Source organism: Gymnogyps californianus, chromosome 3, assembly GCF_018139145.2.
Source record: "Gymnogyps californianus isolate 813 chromosome 3, ASM1813914v2, whole genome shotgun sequence".
Lineage (NCBI taxonomy): Eukaryota > Metazoa > Chordata > Aves > Accipitriformes > Cathartidae > Gymnogyps > Gymnogyps californianus.
Window position 1 is genome coordinate 44,196,912 of NC_059473.1, and position 23,488 is coordinate 44,220,399.

At 41.7% G+C, this 23,488-nt stretch overlaps 2 protein-coding genes and 1 non-coding gene across 3 annotated transcripts; all 3 read left to right on the plus strand.

Moving 5' to 3' along the window:
• The first annotated feature begins 5,139 nt into the window (after positions 1–5,139).
• On the plus strand, positions 5,140–13,273 carry RBM34 (RNA binding motif protein 34). Its single transcript, XM_050893211.1, has 11 exons — positions 5,140–5,238; positions 5,571–5,690; positions 6,254–6,396; positions 7,501–7,720; positions 8,308–8,367; positions 8,954–8,997; positions 9,459–9,542; positions 9,745–9,808; positions 9,907–9,949; positions 11,602–11,720; positions 12,463–13,273. Exons 1-11 carry the CDS (start codon positions 5,140–5,142, stop codon positions 12,769–12,771), a joined length of 1,305 nt encoding a protein of 434 aa, XP_050749168.1. The 3' UTR covers positions 12,772–13,273.
• Positions 13,274–13,614: 341 nt separating this feature from the next.
• On the plus strand, positions 13,615–21,746 carry TOMM20 (translocase of outer mitochondrial membrane 20). The gene is made up of 5 exons (XM_050894950.1): positions 13,615–13,742; positions 18,904–18,950; positions 19,664–19,745; positions 20,031–20,173; positions 21,337–21,746. Exons 1-5 carry the CDS (start codon positions 13,619–13,621, stop codon positions 21,379–21,381), a joined length of 441 nt encoding a protein of 146 aa, XP_050750907.1. The 5' UTR covers positions 13,615–13,618; the 3' UTR covers positions 21,382–21,746.
• On the plus strand, positions 14,541–14,675 carry LOC127015361 (small nucleolar RNA SNORA14). Its single transcript, XR_007766339.1, has one exon. It is a non-coding gene; the product is annotated as a small nucleolar RNA SNORA14 (small nucleolar RNA).
• Positions 21,747–23,488: the final 1,742 nt, after the last annotated feature.

Below are 23,488 nucleotides of genomic sequence, written 5' to 3' on the forward strand. Positions count from 1 at the left end.
GGCCACTCTTTTTTTTTTTTTTTTTTTTTTTTTTTTTATACTGCACAGTGGCACAAAATTCAGACAAGCACTATTTTGTATTTAAAGTTGTTTCTTGACAAGCTAACTTTGCACTTAAGTGCACTTTTATGAAGAAAAAGTACAACAAACTGCTTTTCCTCAAGCAATAATTGTTTCCAACTTGTCTGGGAATTGTAAGTCTAGTGACTCGAAGGCCTTCCACTGTGGCAAATGGAGGCTGTTCACTGCCTGTAGAGACAGTACAATAAGCATATAGTTGTTGGGTTGATCTAAATAAATGTGGTAAGGCTTACTGTATTCCCTGGTATTTTGTTAAAGCTGGAACATTTGATATTTTTCCATTTATTTATGACAAATATTGAACCTATTTTCATTTGTACAAGCTAATTGTTTTTTAACTGCTAAGTCACCTTATAGTGGCTTTAATTGTATACGTCAAGCACATGTATTCAATTCAAAACCTGCAGTTAGTAGGATGTTTGACATCAGTCCTGATAACCAAATATGAGGATTCCTTTAAAAAAACAAAAAAAGACTGACTAATGTTTACAGGTTTGAATTAGGCTGAAATAGGTTACTCTGGGTTTTAAGAACCCATTAATTGGAATGAAACTACTGTACTTTGCCATTTTTCTATAAAACAGTATTTTTTTTTTAATTTTGATAAAATACATTATGAAAAAGAAAGAAAATGGCTAACAAACTGTATTAAATCTTAATGTATAAAGATTGTATTTAGCCAGTTTAAAGTGTATATTTATTCATAATGGATTATAACAGTTATATTTTTGTGTTTTCTTGTAAATGTTTCTTTTCCCTTAAAGCAACAAATATTTCATTTGTAATGCTTATTTTATTACGAGCTTCAAGGAGAGGACTTCAAGACGGAGTAAGGCGTGAGGTTATAATTTGTGGTTGCTGATATGAACACTGCCACAAAAGGGTAGTTGTTTTTAAAATAAATAGCTAGCTGAGTGGTAGACATTTAATTTTTTAAATGCCTTGTACAAATTCCAAAACCAACTTCAAACTGTTTTCACTTGTATTGATTTTATGTTGTATGGATCCCAAGCTCTCTCCTGTTAATTATATACCTTTGTAAGACATTTGTATATTGCGGAAGTGTTCATTCAAGCTATTTAATACCTGGCACTGTTAATACACAGTACTTTATTGTACAGGTTGTTTTACTGTTTTAATTGTAGTTCTGTGTACTTCTTTTGCCTGGGGAAATAGGGGCTGGCATGTTTTTCTTTGTTTTCTGGCAATACAACATGTAAGAATTCAAAGCATTTTGTTTGTAGATGCTAGAGTGTCAGAATCCTTTACATTTGACTTTTCTAAGAAAAGCATTTTCAGTCTTCGTAGTGTGTGCTTAAGGTTAACTGATTTTATTGAAAATGGTTTCAAAGTATTCAGAATTGTACAGGACTGTAAAAATTTGTTGACAAACATTGAAGGAAAAGCTTATAGAAAAAAAGCTATAAAATATATATTAGGTTCTGCAGAAAATGGAGAATTATGTAATATATTGTACAAATGTAAGCAAAGGCCTCTGAAATAAAATGCCATAGTTTGTGAATCCCTGATTTTGTTTCTAACAGTTTAATTAAGCAACCATAGTGTGTTCATTAAAATGACATCAAGCTGCAGAATCAGTTTAGTAAATGATCTTTGATATGGTGTAATAGGCATATAAAGATAAGCTAGAGCAGGTACATTGGCCTAATTTTCCTCTTAGTGATTAATTCAAATTCATCCTCTTTTTCAGCAGAAGGGGAGAGCTTGGCCCATTGACATCGTTCAGGCGGCACCGGTTGAAATAAAGATGAATTTTAATTCATGTTAATTCAGGTAGTTTGAAAATGTAAAAGCAAGCTCCCGAAGATATTTGCTGACTTCTAATATCAACTGCCTCAAGTTCAGATTCGGTGGAAGTGAAACTGGAATAAAACTTTTAGTGTTACCTGCTTACATCATGTCTGGCTGTAGTTCAGTTGACCAAAATACTGTTACACCTGCAAAATGATAGATTACTGATGAGACTGATAAATAACAAACTATGATAAGCTTTGGAAACACTGACGGTGTTAATAATTACCAGTGATCTGAGACTGACAGGAGTAATTTTAATAATTTCAGTGGGGCTGCTCAGAGGATATTTACATACGTTTAAGTTTAGCAGAATCAGTCTCGTAATAGTTCAGTTCTGCCTTTCAGTCTCAGTAGGCGTGACTGGTATTGATTTAACTGGGAACTACATCTGGGCAAGCAAGAGCAAATTCAGCTCTCCACTCACTACTAGTTCTTGATCAGCTCTCAGTTTTAGTGCCAGCATTTTTGCTTTGATGTGACAATTGTTGGCTCTCGTGTTCTATGAGAGGATTTGTTGGTTTACTTGTTCAAAATGGGGATCACTAGTCACCTCCCCACTTCCAAATTGAGTTTTTGCATAAATAGGATTTTTTGCTGTTCTTTCATACAGAGATTATTTAATTTTTGTTGTATTTCTCATGCAGTTTAATGACTAGTCAAAAATCTGTTCTGGATGTTTTATATTGCACCTCTTCAGTGAAGTATGTCTGTAAATGGTACTCTCCAGGTTCATGTTACTTGTGTCCTAGTGGTTACAAAGGAAGGTGCCTTTGGCAAACTTAGCCAGGCAATTTCATCCCATGTTCCAGTGAGTCAAATCTGAGCTGCTTTTCAGGTTACATATTGTAATGCAGCTTTAAACGTGGGTGTGCTCCCTGCTTGGCATGCACACTGTGCTTACAGCTGAGAAAGTTTCCCACTAGCAGTGATTGCTGGGCTGTGCCCGCTCTCTCGAGTGCCTGCTCGGACCATGACCTGAAAGGCGAAGTGAGACAAAGTACCCCTCCTCTATCCTTTACACCTTGGCTGAGCAACAGAATCGGTTTTGCGTGTCTCATGTTTGATCGTGTTGAGAATAGCTGAGAGCGTAGACTATCCACATATGCTGAGAGAAAGCATGCCTTGCTTGAAGGCTGTCTGCATTGCTCCCGACTCCCTTTATTTACAGTCTCCACCAATGCTTGTACGTACTTGTTACTGTGCAGTTTCCATCATGCCGTGAAATCTTACTGTCGCCACAGGGCTCAAACTCACTCTCTGGCAGAGTTCCTGGCGGCTGTATGCCTTTTGTTGAGCTTCAGCAATTATGAGTCTCTGAAATCAGCCAGCTGAACGCTTGTCCAATGTAATGCTGATGTATTTTGATGGTGCAGCCTGTTCTGCCCCACCTGTGTCGCCTACAACACCGCTCTATTCTGTGAAGGTAGATTGGAAAAGCCAATGCAAGTACTGCAGCAGCCACCTGCCAGTTTTTAAGAATTTGTGTATTCTCTTGGGCTGACCCCATCAAAAATCCCTACCTTTCCCGGCATCCAGAAGGCCAGACATGGGATGCCTGGTGCATGTGTCAAGACTGACGCTTTACCTTTATTCCATAGCTGGATTACTTCTTTGGCCTTCAGTTGGACATTGGTGCCAACAAAACGGCTAATGCTCGCAGTTCAAAAAGTGCATAAAATGTTACAGCAGAAGAGCTGTTCGTATTTGCTTCAGCCTTTAAGTGCCTGGTAATTTTCTATGCCTTTCCAATTACTATCACATCATCTAGCATTTAAAATTACATTCTGGACAGGCAGGTCCAAAAGGAGATCCCAATTAGGTGCCTAATTTCAGAGAGTTAGTAACAGATCAAACTTCCTTACGCATCAGCTGCACTGTGTCCTGGGTTGGAAAACAATCTGTTTGAGAATTAACCTAACAAGAAAGGGGTCTTTTCCAGTTGGATCAGTTATCCAGTCCTATCCATGTAGCTGCAGCAGCAGGATGATCCAGAGCACTTGGCTCTACTGGCTACAGAGCGAAGCTGGGGGGAAGAGGTACGACTGGTTTTTCCTTTTCGTGTCCCCCAGGCTACAGTCCTCGAATGTACAGACCCCGAGAAGTACTGGGTTTCAAGGATTTTTCGTCAGAAAAATCCTTACATGCTTTAAAAGCCTGCCGCGGATCCCAGGTACAGATGAAACAATCCAGAAGGAACCTGACTGCCCAAGTGATGCTTTGGGATGATCTCTCTGGTGGTCTAATAACTTAAGACTGTTTAAGCAGTAACTGCTTAACTGCCTGTGGCTCCGTGCTCTTTCTATAACCCAGTTTTGTTTGTAATGTGTACCAAGTCTATTTCAGACTAACGAGTCACGGAAGCCCTTCAGTTTTGGGTGCTCTTTACACCCCTCCCCCCGCTTTGCATTCTCTAATCCTTTTCCAGGTTTGTCTCAAGGTGAGCTGCTTTAAAAGGGGCTGCACGAGCACCAGCAGGATGCTTCTGGCCTATGAACTTTAAGCGTGAGGTCACCTGCCCCGGCGAGTTCGTGAAACGGTTCATGAACCTTCATGAAACGGTTTGAGTAAGGCCTTTTCCATAGGCTTCAGTCCTTCAGCAGCAGCGCTGCCTGAGCGTGAGGCAGCCTGGCACAGACCCAGCTTCTTGATGGTTTCCATTTAATCTGCGCTCGAGGACAATGAGAACACCTTGCACAGACTTTAACTGGGGGCTTGGGGGGGGTTGTGTGGTTGTTTTTCTGTTTGTGGTTGGTGGTGGTGGTTTTGGTTTTTTTTTTTTTAAACTTCATCCTGGATGTGGGCTGGATAGCAATCATGAAGATACACGCGGGGGGAAAAAAAAGGATGCTGTAAGAAGTACTTTCACAGCAACATGGGGCAAAGAAAGTTATTCTCTCTGTAGACAACAGCAACATTATTTTTTTAACCACTTGTGGCACTCTGAACCACTTAAGTGATTTTAAGTAGAAACAGCTTGAGAAGATAAGTAATCAGAGTAATTTCCGTCTCCCTTCTCAGATGGAGCTGAGCACAGCAGGCTTGGAGCTGAGGGTCTTGGAAAATAAATGAAACAACGTATCACACGGTTTTTCCCCCAAAAAACGTGCGCAACAGCCACAGCTGATGTTTTTATGTTTTTATATTGCTACTACACCCACACAAAGCCAAGGGAAACGGGCACACGCACCGCACTGTAACGTCGCGGCGGCGAAAAGCTGACACCCCGCCACCCCGGCCGTGGCGATGCGGGGGCCGGGGCAGGTTTCCGACAAGCGGCGGAAGAGGGAGGGAGCGGGCGCGGAGGGGCTGCCTCCCCGCACGGCGCCCGTCCCCTACGGAGCGGTAGGAAAGCGACCCCGGCGACACCCCCCGTCCCCGTTCTCCCACCGGCCCGCTGCACCGCCCTCCCTCAGCGCGCGCCGGAAGTGACGCGCCCCGAGCTTGTTGCCCTCACCTCGTGAGCAGCCATGAGGGCCCGCCGGAGGGGCGCGGAGCCGCGGGGGGTGCAGGACCCGGCGGCGGCGGCGGCGGCGGCGGCGGCGGCGGCGGCGGCGGCGGCGGCGGCGGGCGATGAAGCGCCCCGCCGCCCTCCCCGCGAGTGGGGGCGAGGCGAGGCGGCCGTCGCCGGGCGGGCGCGCGCTGACGCCGCGGGCGCGCGCGGGGGCCCGGCGGAGGGGTACGTGGTGGGGCAGGTGGCGGACAGCCTCTGGCCCGGTGCGGCGCCCGCCGCGCCGCTCGCGCGCCTCTTCAGCGCCGCCGCCGCCGCCCCGCCGGTGCTGGTGGCAGTGACGGGGGTAAGTGCGGCGCTCCTCCTGGCCTGGCGCGGGGTCGGGACGGTCAGCGGCGCTAAGGGCGGCCCTCCCGGTCGGGCGGGGGGTGCTCTGCCCCCAGAGGCCCGGTCGCTGCCGGGGCGGGGGGTGTCGGTGGTCAGCGGAGCGGTTCCCTGCTGCCTGCGCGTTCGTGCCCGAGAGGGGCCGAATAACGGCCGTGGGCGATTGGCGGGCGGGCGGGCAGGCGGCTCGCCGAGGGGCAGGGTTAGCCGGGAGTGCTTCCTCGTAGGAGCCGAGCAGTAAAATCGCTGGAGTGCGATTTAAATAGTAAAACCGCCGGTGGCTTTTCGCGACGTGCCGTCCCCGGTGGTCCCCTCAGGGCTGGAAACGCCCCGTCGCGAGGGTGAGTGGGTGGGTGAGACCAGCGGGGTGGGCGCCTCGGTGAGCAGGCAGGTCTGGGTGTGGGAAGCACCACTTCTTGCAGTCGCTGGCTTCGGTTAGCGGCGCTCCAAATAAATGACAATATATAAAGTAGCTGTAGAGCGTTTCTGGAATTTTGTTTTTCAAGTTAATTTTTTTTTTTAAAGGAAAATAAGAAAAGAAAGCATACAGAAGAAGTGGAGAAAGTGTCAGAAGACCAGAGCTCGTCTGTCATACAAGAACCTCCTATAAAACCAAAGAAAGCCAGAAAGAAGGAACTTTCAAAGGCAGAGAAAAAAATGGCAAACAGGTGAGTAGATGATGCCTTTTTATAGTAAGATTAAAAAAACCCTAGATTAATCATAAGATTATGAGTTCAGAGAAATAATAAAGTTCTATTTTACTATTTGTCTTGAACCTTGTGTTTAAGAAAATTATTTTTAAGAAGATTGTGAAAATTTTCTGCAGTTTGCCCCAGAAGGTAGTAGACACTTCCAATTTCTTGAAGTTCTAGGTCTGTGAAGTGCAAATCCCCTGTTAGAGAGCTAACAGGTGTAGAGGTTGTAGATTTAGACAAAAAGTTCTCTCTGGCCCAAGGTGGTGCTTTCTAACTGTAGTTGGCTTTGTCCAGCAGACCTGCAGTCAAAGCAGCAGAGGCGGTTTCAGCAGCAGCGAGGTACCAGACAGAGTTAGTTGTCCTTATCATGCTTGCCCTCTGCTGTGGCACAGAAGTACTCTGTTAACACTGTCCGTTCTCGTAAATACTCAGGGTTGAACCAAGACGCTGCCCGTGCAGGCAGGAAGCTAGTCTCTGTACAGTGAAGTTTGGATAATGAAGTTTGCTCGATCGTAGCTCGAGGCTAACACCTTGTCCTCTCTCTGGCACTGTGCGTTGTTGCATCTTCCATGCCCATGCGACTTGTTTGCTGTTTTGGTGTCGGTAGCCTTCCAGAGGCTTCTTCAGATCTGCTTATTGTTCACGCTATTATGGCAAGCTTGGATAGGTAGAGATTTGTTAGTGCATGGATGGATCCCAAAGGATTGTTTGTTCTGAGTGTCCTGGATACTGGGAAGAAGTAAATCTCTCCTTAGTTCTAGCGTGCAAAGATGATTTTCTTTTTTCCCCTTCAATTTTAGGGGATATCAAATTATTTAATTCTGAATTCTTTCTTTATTACTCCTACTAAATAGTGAATGCAACGTCCTGGGGACAGCAAATAGTTTTCTATGTTACGGAACTCTCAGATATGTTTGTTTAATGCATAATAAGCAAAATAATGTTTGAAATTTTATGTTGAACATAATAATTTAAAATGTAAGTTAAAATATTTATCTTGGAGGCTTCAGTTCTTTGACCTCAAAAACTGTAGTGTTTTTCCCATCAATTATAATTTGCTTGTCTTTTTCTGATAAGAGAGAGCGCTTTGGAGCGGGCAGATGAAGAGGAGGAGCAAAAACTGTTTGAAAACAAAGAGAAGCAAAAAAAAAGGGCTTCTCATGCCATCACCAAAAGTGTTGTTAATTCAGATACAGGCACTACTGTAAAACAACAAAAGGGAAAAAAGGTGGCTGACGAAATGGTAAACAGAAGAACAGTGTTTGTTGGAAACTTGCCTGTCGACTGTACTGTTCAGGTATGTGAGCAGATTCTGTCAGCTAAAGGAATGAAAAGAATTACAGCAGTCCTTAGGTTGAGGGGATGTTTCCAGCTGAGAAGTCACACACATTTGTGACTAAAATTGCTTTTTGGGAAAGTAGGAAGCAATGCTCATTATCAGAAACCATTAGAGGCAATCTCTCTTGTTTTACTGGAGGTAGGCTTTTTACAGCAGTGGATGCAGTTGCTCTTTCTTTAGTAGAATTGGTTAGTTTCTTTTTCAATGAAAAATGACTTAATGAGACCTACAATAACAAAGTTAGTCTGCTTCTAATTTTGAACGCAAATAATACTTCAGATTGTTGCATAAAATATGTTAAATTTATACTTTCTTCCATAGTAAGGGGTACGAATTAAGTTTTGGCAATCTGTAGAATAAGAAGCTGCCACAAGAAACACACAAACAGTTACAAATTACTTGCATATTTTTAGTAGCCCTTTAATGGACCTTGTATAAGTAAAATGAAAATAGTGTAAAAACAATCTTACTAATACATATTCAACAATAATTCTTATTACCAGGATGCAAAAATGTATTGAATATTTGTAATATCTTCTGTTTAGGCACTGAAATCTCTTTTTAAAGAGTATGGACAAATAAAATCCATTCGATTCCGGTCTTTGGTACGTTATTTCCTCTAATGTTATACAAGATAATTATTTTTTGATCTTAACGGGTAGTATTCATAAGGCTTCTATCTTCTTTAGTTCAGAAGCGGGTTTGGGTGTGTATTTTTTGCCATTAGAAGAAGCCTTGGAGATTTTACCACAGAGGCACCACAGGATGCATCTTTCCTTTCATCACATTTTACTCTTCCTGTAGCAGCAGTTGATAGTGTCAGAGCTGTATTTTCTCTGGAAGAAGGATGCCTTTATTATTGCTCGTTTAGCTAAGGTGGTATTTACCTGTTTCTAATCATAGTGGCAAAGACACATTGATTGTAAATCAGTGTACTCTGTAAAATAGTTGAAGATAACAGTCTTGGAACTCAAGAAATGTAACAGATGAAGTCAAAGCAAGCTGTCTAATTCTGAGGTCTTTCTAGATCATCTCTAGGAATAGCCACTTCCATCATTCACTCGCTGTACTGGTGGGATGTTGCTGTGGGTGGGAATGGTACCTGTTCGAATTCCTGTGTGTCTTCAAGAACAAATATTTGAGATAAATTGACACTAGGCCCACTTAACTAAAGCTCTTTTTATCTTAAAGGTTCCAGCAGAAGATACTTTATCCAAAAAGTTAGCAGCAATAAAGTAGGTTCCTCTTGTGAGTTTTGTGCTTTATTTTTCAAGGCAAAAATAATTTTTAAGTGTTGGCTGTTACGTGTTTGGCTATATTAATTTTTTTATTTTGTGTTTCTTTGACTTTTGTAATTACCCTGGTGTGTGAAAAAGAATTACGTGCCTCGTATACTAGTAATTCATTGTCTTAGGTTGCATTTCTTATATTTTAGGAAGGAGGAAGATGCTAATCGTCTTTAATTCCTTTGGATGTATTTATGAGCTGAGGAAGCTTGATCAGGGTGCATATACAGGCTGTATAAGATGTACAGTGAGACTCCCTTGGACATAAGAGGCTAGCTTGACCTTTAAGAGAAATGAAGTTGTTACTGTGCAGAAAGCAAGAGGAGGCATAAATGTGTTTAACAAGAAGTGCTTGTGCACTGCACACCATCAGAATTATTTAAACAGTATGCATCTTTTTCATGTTCCAGGCATAAGGTGCACCCTAATGCGAAGTTCGTTAACGCTTATGTTGTATTTAAGGAAGAATGTGATGCCATTAAGGCTTTAAAGGAGTAAGTCTCAGTTTTGTTCCGCATTCCCTGTTGAAGAGGTAGATTTACAGATAAATTTAAACTACCTCCTCTCTGTTGCTTGAATGTTTTTTCAGACTTAAAAGTAAATTTGCTTTTGGAATAATGCTATGCAGTGACATTGTAAATTAAGTAAACGCTTACTCATTTAATTTTTAAAACTTTTTGCTTTTGGCTACGAAAGAAATGGAACAGAAATTGCTAGTGGATTTCACATCAGAGTTGACATTGCATCAAAAACTGGTTCGGTAAGTAAGATGTGCGACTAGAAAACCCCTTTTCTGGTTTGTTTTGTTTTTTTCCTGTAACAAATAACTTACTGTCTTGTATCTCTTGTTTTCTTTAGCATGACAATAAACGATCTGTATTCTTGGGAAATCTCTCGTATGGTAAGTCTAAAATGGATTGTTATGCATCATTAGTTAATATTTATGGAATATGTTGACATTAGGGGTTTTTTATTTATTGATATTTAGGGTAACATGTTTACGTAGCTAAATATCTTTTGCTGGAATTAATTTTTTAAATGGCAGTTTCATTTTTTAACTGAAACACCTAAAGGGGTTGTAAGTTTCTGGCAAGTTCTGCAGATTAATTGTTTTCTTTATTGTAGCTATTTCTACAAGCACTTTTAGTTCTTGTTGTTACTTTATGTTTTTTAAATAAATGTCACTAAAACTGCATAGGCCATAGCTTTCTAAACTGTTAAACGTGTGCTGGTACCTGTTTATGAACTACTTCCAAGTGATACACAGTGATGGCTTCTCGTTTTGATGCTGTCTGTGAGCCACAGGGTGAGTGACTGTCCAGGCAGCTGCTGACAATTGGTTGTTACCCGTGTGGAGGTGCTTACTGTATAGTTGAGGTCAGTGCTTGATGAATATTCAGCTGCTTCTGAGTAGGCTGGGGAGCAGATGGAGGGATCGCCATTGGGTGTGGTCCATATGAGGGTATTAATGGGGTCAGGATGCTTGGGACGAGCATCTTACTTGGGGGTGGTGTGGACATGTAAATACACAGGATGAAGGCATGCCCTGTGCCTATGGCCTGATGCAGAGCCAGTGTCATGTACTGCTGACAGTAATGCTGAAACAAACAGGCTTTGGACTTCAGCCTAAAACTTGACCTGTCTGAAAATCTGGATAGGAGACAAATCTGATTGTGGTGACGTGACTGATGCCTGTTGTGTAGAGCTTGTGTCAGTACTGTATGTTCCTCTGTGCATCCTGCAGAAAAAAACAGTTTGGACATTTGCAGTGCTCTGAAGATGACTTCAGCAGCTTGAACCTTTCTCAGCGCATCTAAGTCCCCTGGCTGTAATTAAACCTGTACTATTAAATTCGGCCCCTCCCCTTAGCAGAGATACGATTATATCTGTGTAAAGGGATTTACCATAGTATGAAGCGTACCTATACAGAAAAGAGAATAACCTGTGTTTTTGTATTGGTACCTCACACTTGTCTGTTCACATAGGCATGAGACTGAGAAAGCCTGACACATCCAGCCACTATCAGAATAATCGTACAGCAACTGTGATTGGAAACTGTAAATCCCTTCTCCCCCATTCAGCTAAAATTCACAGCTCAGTCAATGAGCATTAGACTTCAAGAACTGCCAGCTCAAGCTCATTATCATCAGCACTAATTCTTAGAAAGAGATTGTGGCATTAGAAGGAGCTACAGAAATGTAGCACGAATCTTAATTTCCACGATGTTCAAACCATAAATGAAATTATTTGAAAAATTTGGTTCGGTCTTTGCCTTCGTTCTTCTTTGTGATTTATATTGTACTCTTCAAAGCTAGAGCATCAGTAACTGTCAAAGTAAGTAGTCCTTTATAAAGTCTGCATTGTTAACTTGCTGGAATTTTTCTGAACCACTAATATTTGTGTACCTATATATTTATATATTAATATAAATATAATTAAATATGTATGTTTGTGTACCTGAATTGGTAAATATAAAATATTTGGATTTGGGCCAGGCTTCTAAAGCTGTGTGTCTGACTGAAGAGGCATCTGTGTCATTGTGCTTGCCTGCAGACATCAGTGACGATGCTGTGCGAGAACACTTTTCTGTCTGTGGAGGTGTAGTAGCCGTGCGAATTGTGAGAGACAGAAAGACCGGTTTGGGTAAAGGCTTCGGCTACGTTCTCTTTGAGGTACGTATGAATGGCGTGCTTCAGGACACTGGGAGTTCTTCAGAATCTGGATTGGGATTTGCCTTTATAGCCTTTTAAAATTTTTTTTCTTTAGTAATGTTTTTGGATTTGTGTATGACATTAAATGGTAGCATTGTTGTGTATGTTAAAAGCTGCTTGGAAGACCAGTTCTGTGGAAGCAGATACAAAGCAAACTGTTTTAGGTTGTGTACAAAGAAAAGTTGTAAAACATTGGGGTGAAAGAAGTGAACTTTAAGGGAAAGACTTAAAGGAGGGACAGATGAGTTCGCTTGGTATAACTGCAATGTTCTCCCGTTTCTTATGTGTCAAAATATGAGTGGAATTCTTTCCTGCAGCCAGTTTTCTTACTGGCTCTCCGTTTTGGATTCAGTACAGCTTGCTTTCTCCTGGCAGTCTCCCAGCCTCATCTTCCTTAGTTTATTTCCTGCAGCCCAACACCTTTTCCCCCAGTTTCTCTTCACCTCTCTGCCTCTCTCTTTCACGTCTCACGTAAGCTGTTTTACAGCTCACTTTCAAGTATCTGTGCCTGGATGCGTGGGCTGCCTGGGTGTGCTGGTGTTTCTGAGCAGCGCAGAGATGTTGTGTCATTCAATAAATAGAGCAGGTCGAGCGCTCTTTATTGTAAAATCTTGCTTGTAAAAATTAAAGAAAGGCAACTATTTATTTGAAAGCAATCAGCTGGAAGTAATGCTGCTTTTAAACTGAATGTCTGTTCTTGTAGAATACGGATGCTGTGCATCTTGCTCTGAAACTCAATGAGACTGTTCTGATGGGAAGAAAGATAAGAGTGAAGCGCTGTGGAGAGAAGTGGAAAGCACCACAGAAAAGTCCAGATCAGTCTCGTGCTCCTAAGGACAGAGTTGACGCCACATTAAAAAACAAGAGGTGCTCTAATGATTCATTTGTTGGTGAAAAAGCAATCCCGTTAAAGAAGAGCACTAAACCAAAAAGACTAAAAACTATTCCTAGAAATAAAGCTGGGAAAAACAAACAGTCTTTTGATAAAAATCAAACGTATGAAAGCGTCTAGTATTCTTATAAAGATTGATGTACGCAAGAGCGTTGTGTCATAAATTTTGCTTGCTAATACAGCTGTAGTCGTTCTCCGCATTCACTCTGGGGTTTTTGGCTTCTCCCAGGTGGCCGTACGAGGTACGTGTCCCTACCCCGGTCACAGGGCAGGCACCGCGTGCTTTTGTCACCGTGTCGCAGGAATGCATCTCCCGGTGAGGTCTTGCTGCAGAGGTTAACTGCATTCTTTCTTCCGGCGTTGTTGCAGCATCGCTCAAAATGACGGCAGAAGAGGCGGCGCCTGCGCAGACTTCACGCCCGTGACGATACGCAAATCATTACCTAGCTAATTTGTTAACTGCTGGTCTTTTGGGTGACGGAAAGCCGGCGTTACGGCTAAGCTAGCCTTTCCCGGCCTTGCAGCAGGCGGGTCTCTCCCGGCCGGGCCCGGTGCTTCCCGAGGGCCGAGCGCCTCGTGTGCCCTCCCCGGGGGCCTGCCCCGCCTTCGCGGGTTACCCCAGCGCGCCTCATCGGTTTCCTTGGCGGCCTCCTCCCGCCCGCCCCCCCCTCCCGCCGCCCCCGGCGCCCCTCCGGGGCGCGGGGGCGGCGGGAGGGGGGGCGGGCGGGAGGAGGCCGCCGTGGAGGGCGGGACCGGCTTCCCCGCAGGCACCGGAGGAGGCGCCCTCTGCCGCCGCTGGCTGATGACGTGAGCGGAAGCGAGGTGGGGTCCTTTCAGGCTGCCCGCTCGCCCCAAGGTGCCTGCGGAGCTTGGTGCCGGCCGTGCGGCGGGAGGGAGGGAGGGAGGGGGCGGGGGGCGGCGGAGGCGGCGGCGGCGCGGTGGGATCTTCCCCTCGGCGCCGGGCACGATGATGGTGGGCAAGACCAGCGCCATCGCGGCGGGCCTTTGCGGGGCCCTTTTCATCGGTTATTGCATCTACTTCGACCGCAAGAGACGGAGCGACCCGAATTTCAAGAACCGGCTGCGGGAGCGTGAGTGTCCGGGCCGCCCCCCTCCCCTCCCCTCCCCGCCCCCCTCCTGGCGGTCTCCGGTGGCTCCCGCGCGCGACCCGCCGTCAACGGCCGCCGCCTCCCCTCCCCCGCCCGGCCCGCGCGCGGGGGGCAGGAGGGCGGCACGTGGCGCCTCCGCAGCGCCCTCCTGCTCCCGGGCCCGGCCGGGGCTCGGCCGCCGCCGCCCCCCCCCCCCCCCCCGCTCCCAGCCGCGTCGGGGGGGAGCGGCCTGCTCGGCCCCCTCCCTGCGGGGGAACGGCCTTGAGCCCCCCCGCCGCCTGCCCGCCCTCCGCTTCAGCCCGCGTTGCCGCGGTTACCGGGCGGGAAGGGCGGGAGAGGGGGCCCGGGAGGCTGCGGCAGGGCCTGCCTCGCCGGGCCGCGGGCTGGGGGCTGGCGGGCGGCATTCGCCCAGGTGCGGTTGTGCGAGGCAGGCCCCGAGCCCCAGCTGTTCGTTGCCTCTCGTCATCCCTTTACCTAAAGCAGGGGACGGGTCTTCTTGTCGGAGCGTGTTTTCTGCAATTTATGTAGTTATTGGGTAACTTGCGGTCTCTGTATCAGAAGCTTGGTTTGGCAATAATTCACCTCCCTCTTTTTTTTTTTTTTTTTTTAAATGTTGTTATCCTACGTACTCAGCCACACTATTATCGCCACTGCATTTACGTGGTGACGTTTATTTTTTTGCTTTTGGAAGACGATCAGATAAAACAACGCAATCTCTTGTAGCGAAGTTGTTGCTGCAATAAGGCAAGAGCCGGTAGCAGCCCTCAGGTATTTCATCTGCTGCATTCTTAACCCTCCTGGCAGCTCTGTTATTAGCTTCCAGGATAAGAATGAATGCCAGAGAAAACTGTTGATTAATCCAAAATGTAGAGCTCTTCTCCTGTGGCTCTTCATTATTTCACATCTTCAACATTTATTTAAATGTTTTAATAATTAATGAAGGTTTTAAATGCAACTGTAAGCGTCAGTATGCAAGGTACTCGAATGAATCATGAGAAATAAGCTGATATTTGTTGTGCTGGGTTGTTTCTGTCATGGGAATGTGTATAGTATTCCTTTGATAACTAATCTGAAGATAAGAAATTACCATTAAGGTAAACTTTCCCAGCAGGTAAACATAATGTGATCAGCCGTTTCATGGATGGAAGAGTCAATAACTAGATGGGTTAAAAATTAATATTTACCTGGTGATGTTTAAATGTAACTTGAACGCTTTGATTCTGTCTTAATGGATTGAATTTGTTGAGTGACCAGTGTTGACGCTTAATGGCTTATTAATTCCGCTTTCTGTAAGCTCTTCCAGAGCAAATTATGTCTTTCAAATACTTCATCTTCACGCCTTTGCTCATGTATGTAGGATCTCAGACGCATACTTCTTGTGCGTCTTCCAAGTACTTTTTGCCCTGCAGTGCAAGTCATTCATTGGGATTTTTTAGTATAGTGAACTGGTACGTGCTTGTCTTGCACAAGCAAACTTGATTTTTGGCAGTATAATCAGCCATGTTCTTTTTATGATGTTGAATATGTAGTAGAGAAAACGCTGGGTTACATAAGATTTTTGCAGAAGCAGTGAAAATGATTTTTGCATCCCACTGTTCTCATTATCTGAGCTTCTATCCAGTAATGTTCTGAATAAACCTTAGACTCGCTCTGATTAAGAATTAACATTTTCTTTGAAGTGGAAAAAAAATCTATTGTGGTTTGATAGGGGATGGCTGTTATTTGGAGGACATCACTGTATGACTTACAGTCCTTGGACGTGATACACTGGGCTGCTTTTAGTTGTAAGGCTTTAGATAATATTAAGGAATTTGGTTTTAATTTTATTTTTTAGTACTGTAACTGATTCTTTAGTATGGATGCTTCTGTAGTGGTGCCAGTGATCTGATTATTACAGCGTTTTTACTGTTGGATAGTAAGGCTTGGGCTGTAAAATATTTGACCAAAAAAGGTCTATTGCAGCAGCCAGTTGCAGTTCTTTAGATGAAGATACACTGTTTCTCGGGCAATAGTAGGGGTATTTGATGAAAAACTTGTAGAAATCACCTGTACAGCAGATCTTTTCCACTAACGTTCTTAGGATAAGATTGTTTTTCAGCCTCTCTGATGCAATGTCACCAAAATTTGGGAAGGACAGAGATCGACATGTCAGTGGATTGCCTGTTATATTTGGTGAAGCACATGCTGACAAACGAAGAACCAATTTCTTTTTTGCTGTCCCAGTTACATTGTACATCTCTTTGGGCTGTGTTAGGACCAAAGTTTATGTTGCAAAGGCCCATCGTAAAAATGAGGTGGCTAAATTCAGGTTTCAGGAAAAAGAATTGTGATTTCCTGGGAGGCGTTGAAGAACTGCTGGACTTTGGTTTTCCAGATGTCTTAATCTTACTTATTTAGCAGGTTTTTGGGGTTTTTTTAGGTTTTGCTGTTGCTAGTTTGGGGGCATGTCCGTATTTAATCTTGGGATCAAAAGATAGCAAAGCTGTAAACACGTGTAGCTGCTTAGCTTCCACAGCTATGCTTTAAGATGATAGATGTTCTTGAGTGTATAAAACAGAACTGTTCTGTATGCGAATGTAGACACTGATCTCTTCGTTCAGAGACAGCCAGAATTTCTGAACTTTGCCTCCGAGTACCTTCTGCCTGGACAGCTGAGTGAGAGGAGAGCAGAAGGCAGACTTCACGGATGGGGGCTGAAGATGCAAACGGCTTTTTGGTCGTTCTGCTCCTTTGTGGGACTGGTGGTGAAGCTGCTGGGGCAACTCAGGGAATTTTGCAACCCATGCCAGCGCAACAGGTTATCCCTTGGTTCACATTTGAAACTTACTCCCTGTGTACACGAGCTGTGCCTGGAGGACCTGCAAGTCACGTGCAGTTTGAGAGCTGTGGTTTAGGTTTCTGTTTTGGATGGATGCACGTGCATTTCTGTGTTAACTAAGATTCCTTCTATGAACAATTGCCCTTCCCATTTTTAAATGTGATAATGTATTTAGAAAAGAGGGAAGTTTTTCATTTTCTTGGAGGTCCCTGAGGGACAACAAAAAATTTTTTGGTTTTTTTTTAGGTGCTTTTTTTTTTTCCCCCAAAGCCATTGCTTTTTGCTTGTCGGATTACAAATGTAACTTTTGGCTATTGTTGCAAAGATATTTTAAAACTAGTGTTACCAACCAGTATGGGAAGAATTCCTAAATATCCTTTAGACCTATTTGTTTTTTGTAATTGTTTTAGCTAGTGGACTTTTAAAGAGACTTGTAAAAACATATTAAGAAGAGGAAGAAAAATTGCATAGTAATCAGACTTGAAAGATTCTGTACATAAGTGTTCAGTTTTAAAATCGTGGTGATTCTTCACATTCCTTTACTATTTTCAGGTTAAAATATATGATTTCATATGTGTGTGATCAGTGATCAAAAGCTTTTATTAAATAGTTACAGTTACCAGCATGTCTTTTTTTCTTTATCTCTGAATGCTGAACCTGGTGAGTGATACCTGTTGTAGTATTTTAGAAGATGTCATAGTCACACCAAGAAAACACAGTTTTCTCCTGAAAATGATGTACAAACGTTAAGCTGTTACTCTTTGTACTTTTCATTGATGCTTTCACTGAATGCACTACAGTTGCAACATGGCTTGTTTTGATAGTGAAACATTTCAGATACTACTTTTCCTTTTTTTTTCCCCCATTTCATCTTTCAGATTTTATGTATTGGCAAAACTCGTTTGCATAGTAATGCAGTTTAAAGTTTTGTGCAAATTAATGCTTCAGAGAACTTGGAGTGAGCTAATTGAAGGCACCAACTTTCAAAAGATAAATTCTTCTTTAATATTGTAAACAACCATAATGATAAAATTATAGTATGCTACAGTTCTGTATGACACATTTTTCTGTATATGATGTTGTAAAATAACGTACACAGATCAATAAGTTGTAGAAATTCAGATGCTAAGGGTTGTTAAGGTATTGTAAAAGGTAAAAGGGTGATCCATGTAGTTAGAATGTGAACTCCCTTTATATAAAGAACGCTTGATCTTGTCCATAAATCTCATGTTACATTATCACTACTAGGAAATAGTATTCCTGAATGGCTTCATCATGTGGACAATTGCAAATTTTTAACTCATTGCCATTGAAACTGCTAGTCGTATTTGGAAGTATTTCCAGCTTGTAAAATTGTCTCAAAAGAAAAATCAGGGCTGTGTGACAGTTGTTCTTTGTCAACATAGATGTTTGCTGAGCAGACACTGAGGACAAATAGTAAGAGTACAGTTGTTTAACCATAGGCTGTATTTAAAAGTTATATTGGTGTAACTATTTCAGTTGATGAACTGATGACTTACAAAAATGATTATTCTAAGGAAATCACCGGTATCGCTATGATTATTCTTTCTTGTATGAATAGCTGCTACTATAAAATATTTTTAGACCTGCCTAATTGTATTAAAAGCAAGCTATATATCATTTTAATTACACTAGTTTTGCTGGACTGGTACAACTTTATGTTGCAGACCAACTTTATGCCTTTATGTTGGGCAATTAAGACTGTAAATGTTTGTTCCATCTGTAAATGTTTGCTTTCCTCAGATTTCAGAAATGTACGCTCTAGTATTGCTCTTGCTGTGGGATGATGAGATACTGCCACCTATTTAACTAGTTCCCAAGTCTTTGCTATAAAGTAGCTGGGAAAGTACACTTATGTACTGTGACCTGCTAAAGTTCCTGTTGGTGGTGCACCATATAGTTCAAAATTAGATAGCCTTGACTTGTAGGCAGTTCTTTTGTGGCTTATCATTGTTAGAAATTGTGTAGAGAAATCCTGTATTACTCTTAATTCTCTTTCTTCATGCCTCTAGTGCATGAGGTATGCTCTGCTGCAGGCCCTGCACAGTTGGTGTTTACCATAGCCAGCAGGAGAAGAATTGCCATTTTGAGTTGGTATGCTACTGCCAGCCCTCATTAGACCTCTAAATGATATTCTGTTGCAGAGAGTGGGTTGCAGTCTTGTGTTCAGTCTTCAATATTATTTCAAATATATTAGCAGTTTCTTATTTTGAAAAGAACTTTGATTTGTTCACGGTTTTGAACTATAATCTGAAGGCTTTTTTAATCGCAAATTAAAAATGTAAGATGTTTTTGTTCTTGCAGGAAGGAAGAAACAGAAGCTTGCCAAAGAGAGAGCAGGGCTTTCTAAGGTAATACTGTGTTCAGTAATGCAGTGCTATTTTGAAAGATGTTTCATTTGTATTATTTGTAAGGTTTGTTTAAAGATCTGTCTTGATTCCAGCATTACAAACACTTCTGCAAATATGCAGTCTTTAGTTTTTTTAATGCTCACAAATAACCATGTGAAATGATTGTTCCTTTTTTGTGTCAGATAGAGGCCTTGTACTAGAAAGTACATTTACTGTGTGATTTGATGGTGTTTTCCTCTTTGTAGTATGTGCAAGGACTTTTCAGACTGAAAAATCATTGATGGGATACACCTATGACTAAACATGATAGTTTTTTGCTATAAGTATTTAATTTCTCTTTCCTTATCACCAGTGGATCCTGGAAGAAAAGATAGATTTATCTTAACCAATTGTAAGAAATATAGTTGTGATAAACGTAACACACCGTAGAATTTATATTTGCTACAAAATTGTGTACTTAATAAACTGAGTAGAGGTGTTTCAGGCTCTGTCTCTCTACAGATTTGTGATGCAATGATATGAGACCTGAGTCTGATTTTCAAAAACATTCTGTGTACATTTAACTTAGTGGTGACACTTTTAATTTTTTTTGCCAGTTTCAGTGTAACAGTATGGTTGTGTATGTGTTTGATTTCAGTTGAGAATGTTTTCTGCTAACTTGTTTATTAACTGATGTTTAAGGGCCAGCTTCACTTTTACTGTCTGTGTTATAGTTGCCTGATCTGAAAGATGCTGAAGCAGTTCAGAAGTTTTTCCTTGAGGAGATTCAGCTTGGCGAGGAACTACTAGCTCAAGGTAATAGCATAATTTTTTTTGAAGGGTAAGTTGTAAAATAATTTTTCTTTACCTTTGCTAGAAGGTGATTTTTATATACTAAGATCTTTTGGGCAGTCAAATTCACCTAGGAAAATCTGTTTTCTTGTTTCTAACCTTCTGTGTTCAGAAGATCCAGCAAGGGAGGAGAAAAGAAAAGTGTGGGTTGATTCTCAGTAATTTAATCCACTGTTGATGGATGTTTTATGTAAATACTTTACAGTGTGGAAGAAGGTTGATTTCAAAGCATTATGATTTGTCATACAGGTGAATATGAGAAAGGTGTTGATCACTTGACCAATGCCATTGCTGTGTGTGGACAGCCGCAGCAGCTACTACAAGTTCTACAGCAGACTCTTCCACCACCAGTGTTTCAAATGCTTCTAACTAAGCTCCCTACGATAAGCCAGGTATGTGATACGTTCCCTGTTGTTTTAGTTTGAAAATAATTGAACTACTTCTCTTATCCACTATATCAGTCTCGAGGATTGGTTTTTGTAATATGTTTTTTGTATATATTCAGTTAGAAACATATTAAATCATTAGAAACAGTTAAAAGAAGCTTTTTTTCACCTGAAACACTAAAAAGTGTATATGAAAAATACCATGTAGCATTAATAGCAAACAGGGTAAAATAGAAATACAAAACTTCTCTCATGCGTAGGGTAAGCTAAGCTCTTCTAAAGTAGACACATCTGACCGCAGCTCTGATACTATAAGCGGATCCACTGTTTCCCAAATACAAGTTGGGGGGATCAGAAAAGCGGTAACTTCCTTGCACTGGGTCTTGAGGTGTGGGTTTGTTTTTTTTTTTTTCTTTAGTTATATATCTACAAGTGTCTGTAAGTGCTATAAAAGTCCATTAGAATTAATCTGTTGCTTTTGCTAGCCTGTTCCTTCTGGGCCAGCTATAAACACAAAATGTTAACTAGCGCCAGAACACATGACAGTTTTGGAAGCTTGGGGGTTTCCCTGATGATAAAAGTGTTCATAGCTCTGTGTATAAAATGCCCTCCCTTTTTAGCCTGACTACTGTGCAGGTAATGTTGGTAATATGCTAGCAGGTGAGTCTATTGTAAAATAAATAATATGTTTGACGTTCTTGGAAATGCAAGGGTACTCCCTAACGGTGTTACCTCACATAAAGCAGAGACTCAGTGCTGTGCATCAGTCAGCTCTCTTTACCGCTCAGGCCTGGTTACATTTTGGTTTAAGGTCCATATAATTAGTAAAAACACTGAGAAGTGTCAGGTACACAAGATGTAAAGGTCTGGGGAAACAATGGAGCAAAAATGTTTCCGTAGAGAGCAGTGCCAAAACCCACACCAAGGTCATCACTTGCGGCTGATAGGATATTATTTATCTGACTTTGGCTTTGTTAGGCATTGCACAGTAAGTAATTTCTGCGGAACTGACTTCAAAAATTACGTCAAATAGATTACCATTTTTAACATTAATCAGTTTGCTCAGTAGTTACACTGCTTAATGTTCAGTGTAAAATTACATTGCTTGATAATCAGTTGCCTACTGTCAATTTTATGTAATTGTGAATGAGTTTTTCTCCTTCTTACAGAGAATTGTAAGTGCACAGTGCTTGGCTGAAGATGATGTTGAATGAGGTCACACCACAACAGGGGGAAAAAATGTTTTCTTACCCCAGAAGATGAGCATCAGTAGGGGGATAAAGGGGCAAACATAGTAGTTAATGGACTGTGTACCACATCGGGTTCTACCAGAGTTAAAATTAACTTTGTGTAGGTGGGTTTCGCAGGATTTTATTTATTATCCCAGTGAAAAGTGTATTTTGATAAGAATTCATTTTATAAATACACTGTGTTGAGTTATCAAAGTATCACTAACTTCATTATTATTAAAATATGCAGTTGTAATGTTGTACATATAAAGACATAAAACTACGACCTATTAAAAACCCAATGCTCATTTTTGAAAAAACAAAGTTATGGCAATAAAGATTTATCTGCACTTGTGTGTCCCTATAGTACTACTTTAAATTTCAGAACATTTGGGTGTCAGAGCAAATGATCTAAAAATGACTTAACATTAACATTTATTTTTAATGTTATGGCTGGTCTTCCAATGCTTTTAATTCAGTTTAAAACTTTGTGTCATTTCCTGAGAAAATAGACATGTGATCATTTAAACAGTAACCGATCACCTTAGAAAGAGATGCAAATCAGAATGGTAATAGATGACTGGCTGCAGAAAGAATGACAAATCCATTTCTGTCAGGAACAGTAACATCTGAAGTGATGCAAGTCAAAACTGTATCTGGCAAACATAAAAGCTCTGTTAATGCAGGTGTCTGAAACAAAGCTGTTTGGAATAGAACCTGGGGCAGATTGTAAGAGCACAAAGGTTTTTTTTGAAAGCTTGAAACCTTTTTGCAAGATAGAGAGTTAACATTTCAGTCTCTAGTCTTCAAGACCATAGAAAATGGTTGTTAACAGTCTTTGGCATTCGCCTTAAAAAAAAAAATTGCACTCATAAGGTAAGATGATGATATCCTCAGGCTAAACTAGCTAAAGGTAATGGAATTAGGAAGATGTTGTAAAATTTCGGCATGGTGTGATACTGTAAACTTGAATTTAGGTAAGTTTTCCTTTGCCAGTGAAGAGGAGGCAAATAATATACAGACTCAAGTGAGAAGCAGAAGCATACTTGTGAAAGCAAGTTTTCCATGGATAGGATGTTCTAAATGTCAAAACAGATTGGCTTCTACTGTTCTCTGGTTTTGTGCTATCACCACTCAGGTGGCAGAAGAAACAATTAAAAATGTAGTTTCGTATTTTTGGCATGGTGATTTGTTTTAACTAAAGGAGGAGAATGCTTCGAGGTGTCCATCTTTCAGACCAGCTGATAGTTTGTGCTAATGATGCCAATACATTAATAGTAAGGTACTAGGTGGCATAGTCCAAGTAGAAGTGAGATGCTCTGAGAGCACTTTAGCCAACATTCCCATCTGTCTCTGTCTCATTTCAGACTGGTGTAAGTTTCTGTAAAGGCAGATTCTTCCAGACCATAGGTCTCAACATTTCAGAAATTGCCTCACACAGCATTTTTGAGAGGTTAAGTGGATAGTTCATGGTCACCTAGCCATCAAATACCTGAGTTTGGGAGTAGAAATGGCTCTTACTGAGTCAGTCTGCTTAGACGGTTTGCCATGGAAGAGGTATTACCCCCTTAGCCCCTTGAAAACATAATTTCCCAAGATTCGAGGTGCTGTTGAATCTTTCTGTAGTGCGACAAATACTGAAGTTAATGGCTGGTACAAACAAAAATTTCTTGAACAGCTGGCTGCAATTTAGTCTTTTTGTTGTGCTTGAATTGTTCAGGTAGCGTAAGGTAAAAGTAAAACTTAGTAGCCATAATCTTCAGGTGACAATAGCTGGTTTGCTCGTTTCCTTTTAATTTATTTTAGAGGGACAAAGTTATTCTGCACCTAGAATACTTAATAAAAATACTGTGAAACTGCAGAAGGTTCTGTTTTTAATGAGTACAGTGAGGCTTTTGGAGGAGTGTTTCTTTTCCTTTCTAACCCTTAAAAGTAAAAAGTAAGAATTCACAGGTTATGCTGACAGAACTGTTAGCAAATTTACCTGCTGTCCTTGCTGGTGGTGGTCGCTTCAGTGTAATATCTTTTTGGTTCAGCTTTTACCATTGTCTTAAGGTAAATCAAACTTTTCCACCCTGCCTTGAAAAACAAG